The 20,884-nt window shown below is 44.8% G+C and overlaps 1 protein-coding gene across 3 annotated transcripts in view; it reads right to left on the bottom strand.

Annotated features, from left to right (window-relative positions):
* The window catches only part of LOC118207294 (V-set and transmembrane domain-containing protein 2-like protein), a 44,521-nt gene that overhangs the window by 3,513 nt on the left and 20,124 nt on the right, over positions 1 to 20,884 (bottom strand). For all 3 annotated transcript variants that reach the window (XM_035380718.1, XM_035380719.1, XM_035380720.1), the window contains 2 exons: positions 9,208 to 9,377; positions 6,511 to 6,555 (listed from right to left, as the gene is read on the bottom strand). In XM_035380718.1, coding sequence (XP_035236609.1) covers positions 6,511 to 6,555; positions 9,208 to 9,377 — 215 coding nt within the window. The remainder of the gene's footprint in view (positions 1 to 6,510; positions 6,556 to 9,207; positions 9,378 to 20,884) is intronic.

Raw genomic sequence — 20,884 nt, 5'->3', positions numbered from 1 at the left:
TAAAAACAGAAAAAAACAAGTTTATTTTTTCCTCATTTTGCTGGGGACCGCCTGCAGCTCCGTCACGGACGCGGGGTTGGAAATCCGCGCCTAAAAAAGGTGGTGCGGAGCAAATGCGAAATGTTGGAGACCTGTCGGTTTTCCTGGCGAGAGATCCTCGGAGGCAGAGCCAATCAAAGAGCGGAGTTAAGTGGGCTCGCTGTCGCCCGGGAGCTGGGAAGCGATATTTTCCTCTGAAAGCAGACGCTGCGAGAGTGCTGGAACGCCGCTCCGCCGCGCGCGAGCAGCTGGAGACCGCCCCCGTCCCCTCCCCGGATCGCTCTCCACCCACGCAGGTGTGCTGGGGGGGTGGGGGTGAGGGGGGGGGGAGTTGGGGGTGTTTGGCGCCGGACGCTGTCGCTCCATCGGCTGCGGTACAGACAGAATTCATCAGGCCAACCGCCAAACTCAGCCCAGAAGCCCGATCCCCTCTAATAAACGCTTTGCTGCACTGTTTGTCTTTTCCCTCCTAATGTGGATCAGCCTACCCCTCTGTTAACAGACACCGCGTACTGGCTGCTATGAGAATAGAAAAGCTTGTTAGTAGAGTCTGGGTACATCTGTAAAGTGCTCATAAATCTGCCTTATTAGGGATGGATTTGGCCTGTGTTGAATGCTTTGTACTGGGTACTCTGTGCTTGGTGCACTGTACTGGGTACTCTGTGCTTAGTGCTCGGTGCTAGCTGCTCTAGGCAGTGTCTGACTCAGTCATTCCCCAAAAGGCTCATTTTCAAGGCACCCACTGCCATTCCAAAAATAAATAAATAAATAAAAATCAATTCAGCCACCAATTACATAAAACCTTATGAAATGAGTATTCTTCAGAGTCAGATGGAGATTGTGGATTCTACACAGACCTCAGATCTGACAGCAGGCACTCACCGAATTTCATCCATTGGTTCTGACTTCTCCACCTTTGACATGAAACCTGCTGCACTATGATACGCCCCCTGCAGGCTCTCGTGCATATCGCGATGCGCTCCATGGTCTGGCATTGAACTCTCACAACGCTGTTGCTCACTGGGCCCGGCATCCCCTTACGGCAGCGTGTAATTGGCCGTTGAGAAGGACTATTTTTTCATCGACAAGTGCTGGCTTAAAAACTAAGTGTAAATTCTCTAAAATTGTTACTCACATCGGCGCTAATGATGCAATCAGAAGCCATCAGCGATCACCAAAAATAATTTTAAATTGATGTGTGAAGAAGAAAAAATGGTTTAGTTATTCTTTCAGGCCCCATCTCTTCTCAGCGAGACAAAATTTCCAGCAGGCTGATGTCACTAAATCATTGGTCATCGGGGTGGTGCCCCACTAATAAGGCGGGCTACATAGATAATTGGCATACTGTTTGGGGGGAGGCCTTTAGAAAAAAGATGGTGTTCACCCCACATGAGTGGATGCCTCTCTTATCTCTAGTAATTTGGCCTATGGGCTTATGAATTCAAATCCCTGACTAACCACAGCCAAGGCCAGGCATCAGACCTACTGTCACACACAATATCTCTGCCAGTTCCCTAGAACTGTTGCCCAGGTCCTATCCCACTGAGACTGTCAATACCCCAAACTTATAATTTATACTTTTAAAAAACAAAAGTACCCCAATTTGGAATGCCCAATTTGCGAACAACAGTACGCACGTAAGCGCGTTCTCCCCTGCTGCCAGCTCGGGAGCGTGAAGGCGATCTGTGGTTCTTCTCCACGCCACGCGCCTACCTGCCACCTGCTTCTTTTCACACCGCAGCCGCAAGCCACGCACACGCAGGGCGGGGGAGGAGGAGGCCCAATCATATGCGTGCGCAGAGAGATAGCCATGGGCGCCAGGGTGCGCAGCAGGAGTTGCTCCACCAATGAACACTGCTATATATCCCTACTGACTGTATCCCCACCCCCCCCCCAGTATCCGGAAAAAGCCGAAAAAGCCAATTGTGCTTCACTCCTGTGGGGCTGCCGGTCACAGTAGGCACTGGTTGGATTTAAGATTGTGGCGCTCACTTTTACAGAGTGAGCTACACAGCAGCCCCTTAAATGATCATTTTTAAAGAAACCCATTAGGGGGCATTTTGTTTTAACACAGAAAAAAATAAATAAACAATCAGACACTGTAAATGTACAAGTAATGTATTCGACCAAATGGAGTTCAAGATTGGGTTAATTAATATAAAATCACTGACACAAAAGGCAATTCTTGGCAAGGAATTACTGATTACCAAGTCAATACTGTAACATGGCTTGACTCCACTCTCCTGCTTAAGTCAATACGTTCCCCGTATGACAGGTCGTGGTGGTGCAGTTGTTGCTATATATAATTCTGAACTGGGCTACCTTGAAATCTGACTTCAAATTGAATTCATCAGAACAGCTGAGTTCTTAGCTTTGCACATACTGACAAAAAAAAGCAGCCCATCCATTTATCCTTATGATAGCGCATAAGCCGCCCGAGCCTGAACCACGCAGTGGATTTTTACTCACAGCAATCTTATCTACGATCAAGTAGGCAGTTTTGTGCTTCACTTCGGGGTGCTTATTCCGCTCTTACGGCTAGTTTCCAGCCCAAGCCACTGCAAAGAAAGCCTATGTTTTGTCAATGACATTTTCTTCTGATGTCCACGATGGCGGTCGCGACCACAACATTTATTTTGCCTTTTTGTATAGCTATTTCCATGGATATGATTATTTCTTCTGTTAAAAACATTTAATTCATATCCAGGGATTAAATCCAACTACTTTCAATTTAGATGGCGTGGGTAGCAGTTTACTAATACGATTGTATTTCAGGCTGGGAAATAACCTGTTCAACCAGAGAAATTACTGGGTTGTCTTAGAATCGTTATCTCCACAGTTTGTAGCAAGCAGGAAGCGTCGGCATAGCAACGGACGCTGTTACAGAACTATACATACGTCACAAGGGTCTATAACGGCTGTTTTATAATGTCATTACGTCACCCTGATCATGTTTACAGCCCAGATCAAATTTGTTGTGACAATACAACCCGGCCAATATGCATTCCAAAAAGTATACTCCTCCCCATGCCAGCAATCGATTTGGAATCCAGAACATTGGACGATCGCTCTATTTGAGCAATAATGGAAAAGTACCATCCCTAGTCTTAATACTATGACTCTGAAATAGGAAATAGGAAATATAGTAGTCATGCCCTATAATCATGTCTTGTCAGACCACTATTTTATTACTTTCAAATTATCACAGGTCTGTCTGGCGATAGTAGATTCCATGTACTTCTTCAGTAGTCCATTTTCCTCCAACAGTGCAAATGCTTTAATTGACAAAATGCCTTGTGCAATGTGGGGACCCTCTCGGCCCCAGCTTCACGGCATACTCAAGCTCAAGTAATGGCTTAGTTGATTAGGTGATGACAACACAGATGAAATACTTTGCAGAACCTGTCAGACCCCTTAAGAAGCAGAAAGTCCGTCTGAAGAAGTTAACACCTTATAATGACCGTGCTCATGCCTCACACCCGCTTGAACATAAATGGCGTTCTTCTATTAGAAGTATTCCTCCGTGCCTAGGAAGAAAGCCTTTTTATTTATAAGCATGCTTTCTCCTTGGCACACTCTTCATAATTATCTGCCTTATTAGGCAATCCCAGGTATCTGTTTAACACTTGTCAAACTGACAAAAAAATCATGCATTAGTTGATCCATGTCTTCCGGTAACATTTAGCAGTAATGATCTTAGAAATTTCTTTAATGGCAAAATGATCACAATCAGGGACAAGATTCAGAGTTCTTCTACTGCCCCTCTGATAAGGCCAGTTCTCCCATTCCCTGAACAGAAGGTTGTTGTTGTTCTTCTGGAAGACTGACAGCTTACTTAGACTCCTTTGTTCCAATTGATTCCATGGAGATTAAGACTGTAGTCAACTCATGTAAATCCACTATGTGTCTACTAGACCATATTCCTACAACGTTATTGAAGGAGTTGTTGTGAATGATTGGCACACCAATATTAATTCATCAACGTCACTTTAGCACCAGGACGCATAACTCAAACTCTTAAAGTAGCAGTCATTAAGCCCCTCCTTGACAAGCCAAAACTGGATGCAAATGATTTGTCTAACTACAGGCCAATCTCAAACCTTCTGTTCCTTTCTAAGGTACCAAAGTCTGCCTCAAACAACTTTGTTCATTTGTGCACTCCGGCAATATCTCGGAAGGCTTTAAGCTTTGGTTTTAGACCTTATCACAGCACCGAAATTGCTGTCATCAAAATACTCAATGGCCTACTCCTCTCCTTTGACAGGGCCTATATTTTCATAATTGTGCTCTTAGATTTAAGTGCAGCTGTTGACACTTCCGATCACCTCATTCTTCTTCCGGATAGGTCTAAAAACCTTTGAGGCCTGCACGGACAAGCTCACTACTGGTTCAGATCATACCTTTCAGACCGACATCGATTTGTGGACATTAACACTAAATCCTCTAATCAATCTAGGGTTAGATATGGAGCACCATATGGATCTGTGCTGGATCTCTGGTATTACCTATATATATATATATATATATATATATATATATATATATGCTTCCCCTAGGACAATTTATCCACAAACATGGCATTAATTTCAGCTGCAATGTAGCCAATACTCCAATGTATTTATAGGTCAAGCCTGAAGTTGTTCAACTGTCAAAGATGGAAGCCTGTGTCACAGACATAAAGCTGAATTCTGTGTATACAATCCCTGCATTCTGCAATTGTATTTCATCTGATGAAGGATATGTATGAAAAATCATGTTTGTAGTACTATAATAAAGTTTATTTTTATATTAAAGAACAAGCATTACACCTCTTTGGCTTCCTCCAAAAAGTACTATACAAATAACTTTGAATTGAATTTAATTGAATTGAACTGAATGGAGAAGGAGGTTTGTCCCTGTCTCATCAGTCATGAGTGAGTCCTCTGGTTAATCTATAGATCTGCAGTTTCCTTGCATCGGCAGCAGATTTAAATGCAGTGAATGTGGAGCAAAGAGAAGAGCAGTAGAGATTCGCAGGATGTTCTTGTTCGTGGAAGGGCTTGTGTGTTCTTATATGTGCGCTCCCAAACACACCGCCCACACCGCATCAATGGGGCGGGGCTACAAATGCTACAGGCCATTCCAAATTGGGCAGAAAAAAAATCAAGCAGGAAAACAAGCAGGTTGCATTGGGATGTCCACATTTGCAGGCGGGACGGTCAATCACAATAAGGCTGCAGTGATTATGCAGCAATTTCCACTCCAGGGCAAAGTTCAAAGTTCAGAGTGCAAAGCCGCGCTGAAGACAGAGTCCCGAACGTCGCGCCGCCTCGCCGTCTAAGTGACGGCTGCCGCTGCTCCCCCCTCGCCGCGCTCCGCGGGCCGCTAATTACGCTACGACCGGCGGAGAGAGACGGATGAGGACCGCCGCGGTCTTCGGCGGCGGCGGCGGCGGGAGAGAGCAGGCGCACGCTCCGTGCATGCTTAAGAGGGCCGTTCTAACAAGCGCTTTCACTGTTAACAAATAATTACCTGCATCCTGCCAGGCGCCGAACGGGGGAGGAAAAAAAAGCGCCATAAAGCACCCGCCGCATTAGCGCATTCGCGTCTCCTCACGTGACAGAGAGGCGAGTGCCTCGTCATGGTTACCACAGCGCGCGGCAGCACAAGCGCACGGTAAAGTACACTTCGGCAGAGGCAAATAAGGACTTTTAAATCTGGTCAGGCCACGGGGACGTTATCCATTTTGCAAATGCATTTTATTAGACGCTACAACAAAACGGGGGAACGCGTGCAGGCCATTGAGGGGCGGGAGGGAATTTCATTGCTATGATGTCCTTCATGAAGCATGAAATCTGGGCTGGGTTTTTTTATGGAGGCATTATTCATGCTTTGTGAAGGCTTTAGGACGAGGATGGGCATGGAGGGTCATATCTGCGGCAGTGTAGTATAATGGATAAGTCGGGTCAGGTAACCTAAAGGCCACAGGTTCGATTCCTGGGTAGGACACCACCGTTGTGCCCTTGAGCAAGGTACTTAACCTGCATTGCTTCAGTATATATCCAGCTGTATAAATGGATGCAGTTTAAATGCTATTCAAAAGTTGTGTAAGTTGGTCTGGATAAGAGCGACTGCTAAATGCCTGAAATGTAATCTGTTTCTAGATTTACTTTGACACTAGCTAAATGTATTTATGAACTCATGAGTGACAGCTATATTGTGTCTTTATATGAAGCATTTTACTGTGACTTAATGCGGGAATGAACCTGCACTGTTGTACAGTGCTGCTAATTAGCTAACTGAGTCAGGGTAATCGATTGAAATACAAGCATGCAGACACTTGGCCCTCCAGGGATAGAACTGACCACCCTTGCTTTAGGACCCAGTGGGAACAGAGAGTCAAACTCGGCACTTTCAAAATACCACAGTCCAGGGCCAAAAAACTGACTGGGACCGCATGAACTGAATTTCGACATTAAAAAGAAAACTCACACTTATTTTGGTTGCATCCTTTGCCAAATCCTCCTGGGGAACAACCTGTACAGAGAAAGAAAATTCATTATAAAAAAAATTAACGTCACATGATTAAGCAACATTAAGTTAGCTGAAAAACTAGAACTCTCCCTGATTATCTGATTCCAGCTCACATCCAGACCCTGGTGCTAGCGTAACGGACATTTAAGGGCACGGTCCTTCCCTACCGCACATTCACATGGTATGTTCAATGTACAAACCAGATGGCCAGCCCCTGAAATTCCTTCTGTCTTGTCTACGTCTTTAATAATGAAGGTTACGGCACAGATATTACTGCACACTAACCAGATAGTTCACCTCCATCTTCTGTTCTTAATGACAGGAGGCACTGGTTAGTAAAAGGATTTCCCATTGATTCAAATGACCACTGACACTGGATTGTAATTTTCATAAGACGCATCATCAAGAGAAGGGAAACAGTGCTTTGAATGTTAAGACAACCATCTGATTGGTCTATAATAGTATCCGTGGTTAACATAGGTGACAGGCTGTTGCAGTGTTGCCTGTGTTGCTCTGACATTGTAGAGTCTTTGACCATGCTCCTTCCCCATGTATATGCATAACAAACCAACAAATCAGGACCCCGAGATTAAAGATGGCAGCAGGACAGAAATGTTCAATGTTAAGACAATAGAGATAACCATCTGGTTAGCACATAGAAGATCTGTGCTTCTGTAGCGGATGTAGCTCGTCTAGTTCGCTAGTGAGATGCAGTGAAGGGAAGATACCATGACAACACTCTCTGGCGACGCAACCCTCCGGTTCAAAATAATGACGTTTCCCTCCTGGGCGACTTCACCTTTAGCTGACAGGTAATGCATTCGTCTTCGCAGCGAGCGGCCCGGGTTCAAATCTCCCCTCGGGTGAGTGCTTCCCTAACTCATAACAGTTCCACTCTCCGCCATCAGTAGACATAACCTACACGGGCTTTTAGTGTGATGTCGGCAAGGTGCTGTCAAGTAGACTACTGTATTTGTACAGCAAAGCAATGACTCCCTCAATGTTTAGACTTGGACTATATCATAGCCTGATGCTAATTCCTGTGCAATCAGTTGCTTGGCACCAATAGGATTGTCAGTCTTCGCGTCAACACAACAACATTCTTTCATCACATTTACTGTATCTTTACTATAACAGCACTGCAATTCTGTGAATGATAGCTTCTGCCAGAGGAAGTTTTTTGTCATTAGTATTTTCGCTCAAAGCGCTTGAGAGACAGAGGGAATGTTACATCCGTTCTCCATGATTCTATTTCTGGAATCGGTTTGTAACAACCGATCGGGCTGCCGGCTGCCATCTGAGCGCAGTTCACCGTGACCGCCGCCCTTCAAGAACGGAGCCAGCCAATAAACGGCCGTCGAGTTTCGTTTTGGTCAAAACAGCCTCGTTTACTGCCGGGCCGCGTCCGCGGGAGGAATGCAAATCGTCGCGGGAGACGGCGGTTCCAGCGCCGGGCCATGAATTATGCAGGAGGGGGAAGGGAGCGGAAGTCTGCGCGCATCCTCTCCCCCCGTCCAATTAAGTCTTCTGACGACGCAGCGGGAGGTCGGATACATTCAGCCTCGGAGAGAAATCTGCTCTGTTTTTTTATTTTTTTTCTTCCTCCGCAGCAAGATTTTTAATCTGCCCTTTTTTTTTTTTCTTCTCCCCGATGCCTTCGGGCGCCCGGGGGACCGGAGCTATTTTCTGCTACCGTGATGAATGTGCGCCGAGCTACCTGCTGCACACCTCGCTCAGTTTACACCGCTACGGTATCCGCTCTCCCTGCTCGCCTCGCAGGTTCGGCTTCTCGCTCTCTCTCTACGCGAGGCCAGTGGGGGCCTGCAGGAATAACGCCCGGCGTACGCCTTTAGGGTCTCTCTGAACGGCGTGCTTCGATTGGCGCGACCGTCCGAAAAACGGCGCATGCAAACCGCAGGGATTCAATTCACAAACATGTCTGATCTGCGTTTGAAACTCGGGAGAAGTTCGCTTCTGCGTGGCAACTCTTTAAATTAGCTCATCGATGGTGTCGCCACACTAATGGCGGCCTTGTGTTTTAGCCAGGGGGCCAGGACTTCTCTCCTAGCGCGTGCCAGCAGAAGTAACGATTTCTGGGCTTCTCAGTACAAATAATGACGTCATAAACCAGCAACCTCAAAGGATTGTGCTGTAACGTTCGAAGAATAAGCCCTCTAAAAATCCTGAAACTCTGATGGAGGATTGTCGTATGGAAACTGGGAAACTATTATCCACACTACATATTATAGCGAGGTACTTTGAGAATGAGGAATAATTTCACACATCAAAATGTCTACGATGATTTGCGTTATAAACTCAATGCTGTATCCTAACTAATTCTACAAAACAGCTACTACAAGGAGTAAATGTTTTGTATCACAAACCGGAGACTTGGTGCCTGTGCAATCTTGTGCATTCCCAGAATCCATTGCACAGGAAATGATACGATCAGCTTCCATTCTTGCCCATTGAAACTAGCGGTGTCCCGTCGTCCATTTATATGCTGTCATTGGTTTTAGCACCAGGATGGCTAGGCTTCCTGTCAGGCTGAGTATTAGTCACATGACCTTGCTCTTTCCACACAAGCCTCCCACCCACCTATCCCAACGTCCCACCCCACCACACCTCAACCCTGCACGTATCGTTCCACCTCACCTGATTGGTCGTCCAGGCCTGCTTGTCCGTCCAGTCTTTGTGGCTCTTGAAGTACCACCACTGGATCTCCAGGGAGTAAGAGGGCGAGCCGGCACCCCTGAAAGAGCACGCCATCTCCACGTCCCGTCCGCTCTTCGTGGTGATGTCATGGGGAACTTCGGTGAAGAGTGCTACGAACAGAGCGGGACTCAAATTAAAGTACTGGCGAGGAAGAAGATCTGCCTTCAATATCCTCAAATTTGTCCTCACAGATGCACAAGAAATACTGAGAAACATTTGAGAAATATATACCCATTATACCCATTGAGGCTTGTTGTGTATTAATTTATTTGTGACATTTGATTATGCACAAATAGGAGAATTAAAATATATGATGCAGTAACGTGCATACTGTATGCAATGACTAGATGCAGGCCACAGATAATGGAGCTTCCAGTTTAGGGTTGCCAGGTTTATAATTTGCGAAAATTGGACAAAATGCAGGGCTGCAGGCTCAGCCATAAACAAGGTGGGGAGCTGTTGGAAGCGATGGCAGTATGGGTTGGTGGGTGGTGTTGGGACCGCTGGCAGACTGGGGGGGTGGGGGGGGGTACCCCTAGATATGAGTGTGTGAGTGAATAGTGTGTGTGCCCTGTGATAGTTGTGTGAGACATACAATAAATATACAAATGTTTTCATTTTATGAAATTTTATGAAATTTTATTTTTCAGAAGTACATTGGGTCTCCAACAGTCACATGATGGTAACAGTTTCCTGCTTGATTTTAAATCAGCAGGTTTGTTTGGTGAGCAGTTCTGCATCAACTGCACAGTGAAGGCGGGGGGGGGGGGGGGGGGGGCTTCATTTTGAAGAGGGAAGCCAGGGCAATGGCATTCCTAGTTCAGTTGTGGTAGTTACGTGAGTCCATTCAAAAAGGTACCTGTAGTCTGAAAATGCACGTCTCAGATTTTAAAACCTCTTTGCTCTGAAAAACAATTACCCCTGTGATGAATCCAGATCGATGAGGGTGTGCATATTGACCCAGATAACATCATCTTTGCCTGCTTGTATTTCAGTGCCAACCGGTCGGAGAGAATCTGCAGTGCCAGTGAGCCAGATTTATCACCCCGCTGTGAACCGCAAGAGTGTTTACAGACAGCAAACCTCAGCAGAATGCCTTTTCACCGGATTTGTTTACGGTCTCAGGTTGTCCTCTGGCTGCAGACATTTTTTGGGCCAGGCTGCAAACTTGAAAGGTTCTGTTGAAGTTGAAAAGGTAATCTGCGGATGGGTTTAGACACTTTTCTCGTGAACTGATGTCCTGTTTTACCCGGTTTCTCTGGAATTTAAGAATATCTTTTCCCAAATTATTACATACCACAAGGACAATGACTCATTTTACCAAGAATGCATCCTTCAGTAAAAAAGGCAATTTACTGCATGGCCTGTCCATATTGTAGGATTCTAAATACCATGCTGAACAATAAAAGAAGAACTTGGGCAGCCTTGGGGTAATTTCCTGCATCAGTGCTTTTTTCTAACCGCAACCAAACTGTGCGCGCGCATTAAATTCCTAACCCGAACCAGACCGTCTTCAAAACAAAGAAAGGTACCACGACCTCGACCTGTATGAAATAAATCACAGACCAAATCGAAATTTCAATACAAACTATTAAAATTATCTTTACATAAAGAAACTGGTGTTTTAAATTGCCATTTATTGTTAGTGTAGCAAGACAGAAGGGGGGACTATTCAAAATCATGAAGTGAAGCTGTTCCTCTGCCGATTAGCCACTTTTCTTTTGCGTACTGGAAGCAACCCTGCTCTACTCTACGACAGTTGTGCTTACCTTCAGTCGCCAGTGAGGTAGAAATTGAGAATACAATAAAATATTAGCAATAAGATGATGTACTGTATATTGACATACGGGTTCTTCACAGGCATTCACAGTTCAGAGTTCATTAAGTTCCATTTGAAATAAAAAAAAATAAAATTCTTGTGAGCTACTGTCCAAAAAAGAGCGAACAACCTCCAATAGAGTCATTTCTTTTCCGTCCTCAAATTGTTTTGGTCCCCCTCTCTCCAGTCTCCGGTCCTGAGTTTATCTCAGCTGTACGCCACAGCGGATCCATGGTAACTGTATCCCTGCTAGTTGAACGCAAAATGCACTTCCCGCAGACAGCGGGGAGCCCGAAGTCATATCTCGTCACAAATTGATCGGACCACATCGTATTTCTCATTTGCCGTAACACGCTTTGTATTGATTTGACATTACGTGGCGGTAACCAGCAGTGATGGAACGCGTCCCTCCCGAGGGCCATATTTCATGTGCAAGGCAAACACATTTGTTCAAACGAACCCCGGATTGAAATATGCACAGATATTGGGAGGAAAAATCTCAACCGTGCACAGATGTTCAGAGGAACGGCCAAATCGCGTTCGCTCCTTTGATGATGTCCTCCGTGACCGATAAACGCTGTACTTGTCTCCGGACCACCACGTGCATCGGGAGAGCTTGTACTGATCAGAGAGGAAGCGGATGACAACTGGTACCCCGTGTGTGGCTGGTAGAGCACTGGTAGGGCTGGATGCAGAACACCTGGCCTGTCCATCCAATGCTCGGTGAGATGAAACGACTCATACCCCACTGCTGCAGAATTTGTATTGAGCTAAAGACAGAACCCAGGTGGTTAAAAAGAGGGGGGGTTAGGGTTTTATGGCCTAGCCTTTGCTCACGGCCGGCTCCTTTACAGACAGATCCACCGCAGAACTGATCTTTTTTTTTTTTTTTACAGATGTCTTTGGGAACACCGGGAGCTGCATTTGCATGCTGGGAATGCCAGCGCCAGGCCGCGGCGTGTAATCACGAGAGCGGCGTCTGCATATCAGGAGCAGTAATTAGGGCCCGGAGGAAGCGCAGACGGGCAGAGCTCATTAGAGCCGAGGGGCCCTCGTTATCGTCCCCGACAATTAAAGAGAGGCGATCAGATTGCGCAGAGCACTTTAGCCCAACACGTGTCGCGCAGATCGAAATCGGGGAAGCGGCCTTTCAATCGCGCCGCCGCCGCCGCCCGCCGTTCGCCGTGGAGAAAGGGAGCTGAAACGAGACGCCGCTTCTGATTCCAGAAACGTGCCGCCCCCCCCCCCCCACACCCCCCCCCACCCCCCGCCCCGGCTCCTTCACACAATCTGACCTTTATTTAACCCGGCCGTCACGCAGAGATTAAAATCTCTTTTCGGGGGGGTAGAGAGAGAGAGAGCCAGATTACGGATCCTCGGAAACGGCCACCCGGGGAGTCGCGCTGCGGCGATATCGGGAGACGCGAGACGGGCTCGAGCGGACGGCGGGAATGTCTCCGCTCAAAAAAAAAAAATGGGAAAAAAGAAAACCGTATAAATCGTAGGCCTCAGGACCGGGCGCGGGGCATTGGGGGGGGGGGGGGGGGGGGGGGGGCATAAATCAGACGGCATCAAAGCTGAGAAAGCCGCTCGCCGCGATATTGCGGTGGACGTGAGGATTTATCTGCAGGGAGGTGCGGAACGCGTATTCGGTCCCCGCGCCGGTGCTGTGATTGAGGTGGGTGGGGGGTGAGGGGTCCCCCTCGGGAGCCCTGCCTTACAGGGGTTCGCATCCTGAGCGAGAAAGGGGGAACTCTCCCATCTTGACGGCGCCCGATGCTCAGACCACCCACCGCTCAAATGCACACCTCTGGCGATCAGCCACAGGGCCCGGAGGCGAGGCCGGTCTGATCGGACCGCTCCGGCTCTCTGGGTGTGCCCGCAGGCTGCTCTGAGTAAGGCTCGTCTCTGGCGCAGAGCGGCAGCCTCTAGTACCCACCCCCAGGTCACATGATCCCCGCAGAGAACACGCTGTCCGCAACCCCAGCCCCCCCCCTTTTCAAAATAACACGGCTTGCCGTTCCACCCCAGACTTACCCATCAGCTAAAAGACCTGATCTGCAGTCACTGTGAAAAAAAAAACACCCAAAGCAGCGCTGTGCTGAAATCCTGGTTGCTGACAGAGTGATCATGTACCGTGATGCTGATTCTTACATGTGTCACTCGCCTCTTCTGGCTCCACCCCCTGAACCAGAAGAGCTCTGTTGTCACATCTCAAAGACCATAATGACGGATGTCTCAGTCATTTTGGTTGGACATAGTGTTCGAGCCCTGGTACTCGTTCGCTACAAAGAAGCATCTGCTTCGGTCTGGTTCTTTGAGCAAGTGAGTTTATTGCAACAGAATAATGGTAAACAAAATAGACACACGGCCTTTTATTTAAGTTATTGCGAGCTGCTTCTCATGCTGATTGCTGTATTGATGAGTAGTGTTGTTCTAGAACTCATTAGTCTGTCTACTCTGCCTTACAAAATAAAGCTTGCGCTTCTACGCTGTGTGCTTGTCCCATTAGTGACACTAGACCATAGTTGAGTACAAAGACACATTTGCACTATTTAGCAGGTCTAACTGTTTTCTCCTTATTTTCCGGGGAACTTATTTTGTATTTACGGAGTACATATGATGATTACTTGGATTACTTTTCAAATTTTAAATTCTAAATTTTTCAAATCATGAAACTGTTAGCTGCTCTCACAATGCAAGGCGAGACTCTCGAATCGAAGACATCGATGCTATTGTCTTATTGATCGAAAAAAACAACAACCGTGAAACAGGAATGGAGCGGTTTTAAGCTTCTGGACACTGTCTGTGGACCGTAACCAAGAGTCCGAATAGCGTACCCCACAGAGAGTCCAATTTCCACCCAGAGTCACCTTCAAAAACAACAAAGACATTTAAACTGTCAAAGCAAAATACCAAAATAGTATCTCGATGGAAGGATTTGCAATTCAGCTGGGAACACTCCTAACTAACCGGAGTCAATATGTGCTGAACAGAACGTCTAGACGAGAGTCGAGGTCAGATTGAATGAAACACACAAAATCCACTCTGTAAACAACCTGGAAGGGCTAAGCAAGAATCAAAGTCGAGCAAAACAAGACCAAAGGTCCACAAAGTAATCACAACCCACAAGTAGCATAGCAAATAGGAATAGGAAGTGTGCACCGGTGAATGGCAAGAAAATGTGTCTTTTTTAAACAGAAACAAGACAAACAAATGAAAACACAAAACTTACAACAGAGGTTATAACAATATGGCAAAGTAGATATATTTCACTGTCCTGAAAAGAAATACAGCAATATCTGAAACTGGCTTGAAATTTTATGTTGCAATATGTTGATCTCATATTGCACTTTAATACAATTCAGTGTATTCTATTTCCATAAGGAGAAAAATACTTGTACAGCATAGCATGTACACCCCCCCCCCCCACACACACACACACTCTGAACCCCCCCCCCCCCACACTCTGAACATGCCCCCCCCCCCATGCTCTGAGACCTTTAATGTCAGAGACTGCACCCTGTGAGATGCATGCGGATGTGAGCCAGGCAAAAGTTCTGGATACCCTGCTTGGAGGTTGAGAGACTGCTTAGATAATTATATCACATGGGTACTGTCCCTCCAAACAAAACAAGCACGAAACCGTCCAGACCCACAGCGCACCTGTACAAAGTGTCATGAGTAAAACTTGTCTAACTATACAGCTAGCTAGCTATGGCATGTCCTCACCTCTGTAACGTTATTTGTTGTCCTCCATGTGTCCACATATCTGTATCGGTGGTACGCGCTAACTAGGTTAGCTAAAGCAGGCGAAATGCGAACATGTTAGGGTTAGCTAAAGTAACGTTAGGCGATCAAGCTGTGCTTAAAAACTTAATGCCATTCGAAGTGGTGATTTTGGGAGATGCACCTTCACATGCTTCCTACTAAACGAAGCACCACCTGCGCATGCGTCCCACAAAACGTCCCTCTCAGGTCATCCATGAGTGAGTGACCACAATTTGCCATGCATAGCCCACGGCGGCAGTTCCTGCGCACCGTGGGGAAAAAGAGTAATTTATGATTTAAGAGGATGTCATTAGGTTCATTAGGATGTACATTTGCCAAATATATAATTTAATCCTGATCCCAAACAAGCAACTGTTTCAAACACTGTTTGATATCAATATTTAATACACGCAGGCACAGGCAGATTTATAGAATTTGCTAATGTCTTCATATTCTATCAACCTATCATTTCCCATTATCTGCACAGAAAAACACAGAAATGAACATCTGAGGCATTGGCCAAAGGAAAGAATCACAGACACTGGAGGTGGGGGGGGAACTGAAGATACAGATCAGATGCTATCATTTTGCATCTTGTGAATGAACTCCAAGGCCTCCGTGTAGAAAAGGAATAAAATGAGTCTGCATTCAGAGTAGCGCTCTTTTTTTAATAAGGGCAGTGAATCCGGCTTTTGACCGGGGAGAACAGACCATAATAAGAGGTGCTGCGGGCTCTGTTTATGAGCACAGAGAGAGAGAGAGAGAGAGAGAGAGACGACAGGCAGGCAGGCAGGGAGGAGATGAGCCATGGGGCTTTGCACCTTGTTACTATGGTTTCTATCTGAGAGCTATCTGCTGATACGGATCGCGGCCGCGTCTGCAGCTGCAGGAATGTCAGAAAACGCGCGGCTGATAAACTCGACCAGCAGCACATAAACTGCTGATTTCCATTCATTTTCCTTCTGGCTTCGCACCGGTCGCTTAAAAAAAGAAAAACGAAGAGAAAAGAAAGGAGAGTGAAGAAGGGGAACGGAAAGAAGGGGGAGGACCGGAATGACAAAAATATCGCAGAGCAATGAGAGTGCGAGATGGAGCGAGAGAGAGAGAGAGAGAGAGAGAAAGAGCAAGAGAGAAATTGAGTGCAGGGCATATCGGGGGGGGGGGGGCGGAGAGAGGTGGGCGAGGAACTTTAAAGGGCTTAAAAGGAAAGAGCGATCAAGGTAACGCAACGACAGATTGGAATGCCACCAAAAAGCTGAGAGGTGGGTGTGTGGGAGGATGAAAAGAGGGGAAATGAACAGAAGAGTGAAATGAAAGGGATGCGGAAAATATCAGTTAAAGGAGGGGCACGACTTCAAAAGGCTTGAAAACAGAACAGAAAACGAACTGTGATCACCGACAAGTCCTAGGCCCTGTGATCAGGTGTAAAGAAAATTACTTATTAAAATGAAAGAACAGGACAGCGCAAATTAACAAGCCGTGAAAAACGATCAGCCACTGCTCCCCTTAATAAGAGGCAGAAGACACTGAGATAGCCCTTCCTTTACACATCGCCTTAATTACCAGGAAATGCCATAGTAAATAATTAATATTACATAGTCATTTCATGGTAACCATTTAGCAGGCAACTGTAAGATATCGTATTTAAACCAAAACAAAAGATGATTTAGTTTTTTATTGACAAATAACAACATCCTAAGGGAAAGCCAACGTGGTTTTTGCAAAGCAAGGTCATGGCTGACAAACCATTTAGCATTTGTCGAGGAAGCTACCAAGTGTTTTGATTGTAGCAAGGCTTATGACATTATATATTTAGATTTCCAAAATGCATTTAACAAGGTACCAAATGAGAGACTCATTATCAAAATGAAAACAGTCGGAATTGCTGGAGGTATTTCAGAGTGTGTTCAGAACTGACTACACGGTAGTACACAAAGAGTAGTAGGAGGTATCTTATCTGAGCAGTGCACTGTGGGAAGAGGAGTCCCACAAGGGTTGGGGCTGGGACCACTGCTCTTCCTTATTTATATCAATTACCTTGACAGCAACATTGAAAGTACATTAGTTAAGTTTGCAGATGATAAAGCTGGGAGGTTTAGCTAACAGTTTGGAATCTACTAAAGTAATCCAATAAGATAAACAGAATCCAGAATTGGACAGAAACCTGGCAAATGAAATTCAACATATATAGAAGGAAAGTTCTACATGTGGGAAATAAAAACATAAAGCAGTACTACTTTTTGGTAGGAACAAAATTGGAATGTGGTCAATTTGAAAAATATTTGGGAGTAATAGTTGACCAAAGCTTTTCAGATTCCAGTTATTGTGCCATAGCAGTAAAGAATGGCAAAAGGATGCTGGGATATATAGCCAAAAGTACTGAGTATAAATCCAAGGAAGTTACACTTATTTTGTACACTGGGTACCCTTTAGTGGTAAGGGCAAGCATCTCATCATTATGTTATGTTATGATTTGATGAAATAGTTTAGAGATCATAGTTCCAACTTCAAAATGAAAGTACTACATTTCAGCTGGAAAGCACAATAAAATAACAATGTAATTAGGTGCTAACTGGCAATAAAAGAAAAAATAGTTCACAGAAAAGGCTCATTTCTGGGTGTTCATAAAGTACTTGAGAGTTATCCCCAGAAAATTTAAGAAGACAATGAAAGCAATAAATGGCAATAAATTATAATTAAAAGCCAACTAGTGTATGGAAATTTTAACTTCTGGGATCAACAAATCCTTGCTTTATTTAAAAATGTTCCAATAGTTAATAACCATATTTATTAGCACTGTATTAACAGATATTACCATGTAATTAGATAGTTATAACATAGAGACTCTCTGCTTAACAAAGTAAGCGAGTAGATATAGTTTTTTAGGCAAAGAAAATTTGTTACATTTTTTTCCCAAAAGTTGACATCTGTGCTTATCTAGTGCACAAAGCACAGACGTTCTCCCACAAATGTGGAAATGTCACTGCAGTTTGTATTTGTGCTATAGATAGCCAGACATAGTACATGATGATCACTGGCTTTTGTGGTACTCAGCCCCCAAGTCTTTCATGATTAATACAAAACTGATTCTGATTACAGCTCACAGACCTTGGAGAAATCATTTCGCTCTTCCGAGAAGACGAGGAGTTCGGAGGTCTTATTTTATTGCGCTTTCTTCTGCAAAAACATTATTTATTCATGTCTAAGTGGCTGAGTACATGAAATCCCCACTTCTCCGGTGGCATTTTTATTGTAATGGCGAATGAAATTTAAGAGTTGAAATATCACATCACGGTTTTCAACGTAGCTCCCGTAAAACAATGTGCATTAAAAAAAATGGAGAAAATGGAGGTGGAACCAGGGTCTCACGCGAGGCCATTCTTTTCACCCTCTTCCTAATTAGCGCAGGATATGAAAAATTATACCTCTGCGAAGGGGCCTTGTAACAGTATCCGTAAAACAAGTCACTGGAAACACAATGGCACATAATTAACCTTCATCTTTATCGCCGCGCGTAATTACTGCTCATTGTGCCACGTAGACTGGAAATGGTGCACCGCTCATTTTAACGGGCGTGGAGCCTCAGACGGTCGCAACTGTCAGCCCCGGGTATCACTTCCTGCTCGGCGCTGACGGGTTCATTTAGCCCCGTCCTTCCTTGAACAGTAAATAACAGTTGCTGACAGATGTAAAGACAGTTCGATTAAGCGCGGGGATCGTATGGTAGAAACAGTACAGCGCTACAAAATTGACTTCAGAGTTAAATCAAGGCAGGCTTGGGGTGTCTCTCTCGAGTAACAGCTAGTTTGAATATAGAATGCAGGCCCACAATTAATCGTCATCAAAACTGGTCATCGAAGTAGCCACCTGATAGAAGATAACAGGATGTAAGATTCGTAAGGAACCGAAATCTCATTCGGCCACAGATGTCATGTGGAACCGGCCAAGATTCCTCGTCAAGGAATCAAGAGCAGAGAGTGACCGCGGTCACCATTCAAAAACCCGGTGAGTGCTGGCTTTGACGGGCCCGTTGGTGTGAAAGGTGACAAGACGCCACCACATCCAGTCATTCGTGGGGTGTGCTTGCGAGGTCTTCTGATACAGTCCGTGTCTGAGGAGGATTGGCTCTGCACGTCTGGGGCTTCTTTTATAACTATCCCTCCTAGAAAACTGTTGCTTACAAAAGCATTCACATGCTGGTTTTAAAATAGTAAAAATGGGAGCGCCACGCAGTCCAGGTTCTCCTCACACATTTTCAACACCCTGCTTTTTCTTCAGGAATCTGCAGTGAATGCAGTTTGTCTCATTGGATTCTCATTGGACACACACAGCATCCGTTGTTCGCTTAGCAGACGCCATGGAGCAAACCTCTGTGCGCATCGAGATCACCACACTATAAAAATGTAAGGTTCCTTCAACTACAAAAGAACCCATTATTTATTCATGTTTATTTAGTGACTGACTATGTGAAATCCCCACTCGCCTCAAATTTCACTTCAATAAAAATGCCATTGAAGAGTTGAAGTATCAAATACTAGTTTGCAATGTAGCTTCTGTAGAAATATGAGTACATTAAATAAAGAACATGGAGGCGGGTCTCACATTTGGCTATTATTTCCATCCTCTTTCTAACTGGTGCAAGATATGAAAAATTAAACCCCTAGACTGCATACAAGTTTTATAACAGCATCCGTAAAACAAGTCACTGAAAAAAAAACATTTATTTTTATGCTGGCCCAATAATGTACAATTCTTAATCATGTGAACTTGGTTTTGTATTTGAACGGAGTAATAATATGTAGTTCACAAAACAACAAATATTTTACTGGAGCTATTATTCTATTTAGCTGAACATAACAATATGAGCTAATACTGTACAACTTATTTATGGTTGCTCTGCCATAATAAAAGGCTTGTCACTGGAGCTTGGAATTATATTTTGCAATCCAAAGAACCTAAATTGAGCCAATTTAAAAGGTGCACTGTAATCAGTTACTTACACATACATTGTAACCAGGGCTGTAAGGTTAAGCTTTTTATACAGCGCAATAAAGAGATCCAAGTTTCCTAAGTCCACAGCATAAGAACTCCTCACACCCCACCTCTATTGAAATCCTGCTTTATAGGGTGAGAAACTCAATTCAGACACAAGGTCCGGGGGAAACGGTCTCTTCTAATGAGGGCGACTGCGGCAGTTCTCGCTTAAGTACTCTCATCATAAATAATGAATCATTTTTATTCACGACGGCACATTGTCCAAGGCTGCCAATGAGAGAGCAGCCCTCTGTTCTACACTATAACTGAAATAAGGGAGCACATTTACTCACACAATGGAATGAGTAATTTGTAATAAAGACGTTTATAACATAGGTCCGTGGGCAGCAGCCAGTTACTGTAACAGGCAATAAAACTACTAAATGGTTTTAATACTGCCGTAGATCACCTCTGATGGTTTTAAGGGCCTTGTAAAAATTCCAAGAGCGGGGCACTTGTTCTTTTGTACTCAACCATTGTTCAACTGAAAATAGATTGTTCTGTTGCCATGGTAAAACATGGAGTAATAAAACTAGCTTCTGGAAGTTTCTGTCTTTTACAATTCAGATCTCCCTATAGTTTTATGGAGAAGCGTGTACTTTAAGCTGCTTGAGTATCATTTTTCCAACGTTGCCATAGTGGTTAGCCAGTATCTTGTTAGCTGAGGATAGCGGTTAGCCAATATTGCATTAGCTGAGGATAGGGGATAGTATGCATATAAATCTGAGGATCTGAGGATAAAAGTTTTTAAATATAATTTTTAACAATCATCTCATATATGAAGCAGAGAAAGAGGTTGTGTAATGATTTGCTCATGAGAAGATTTTAAGAGTTTTCCCCAATGGGAAATCCCATTGCTTTAAATTACTTCCTAGGTCCAGTCACTTTTTTGTGATGGGCGGGACTTTAACACTCTTTAGTAGTTAGCCATTATCTTCTTAGCTGAGGATAGCAGTTCTGATATCTGATTCATTGAGGACAGTGGTTAGCACC

The sequence above is a fragment of the Anguilla anguilla genome, chromosome 11 (genome assembly GCF_013347855.1).
Source record: "Anguilla anguilla isolate fAngAng1 chromosome 11, fAngAng1.pri, whole genome shotgun sequence".
NCBI classification, from domain to species: domain Eukaryota; kingdom Metazoa; phylum Chordata; class Actinopteri; order Anguilliformes; family Anguillidae; genus Anguilla; species Anguilla anguilla.
This window is presented reverse-complemented; position numbering and strand designations above follow the sequence as displayed.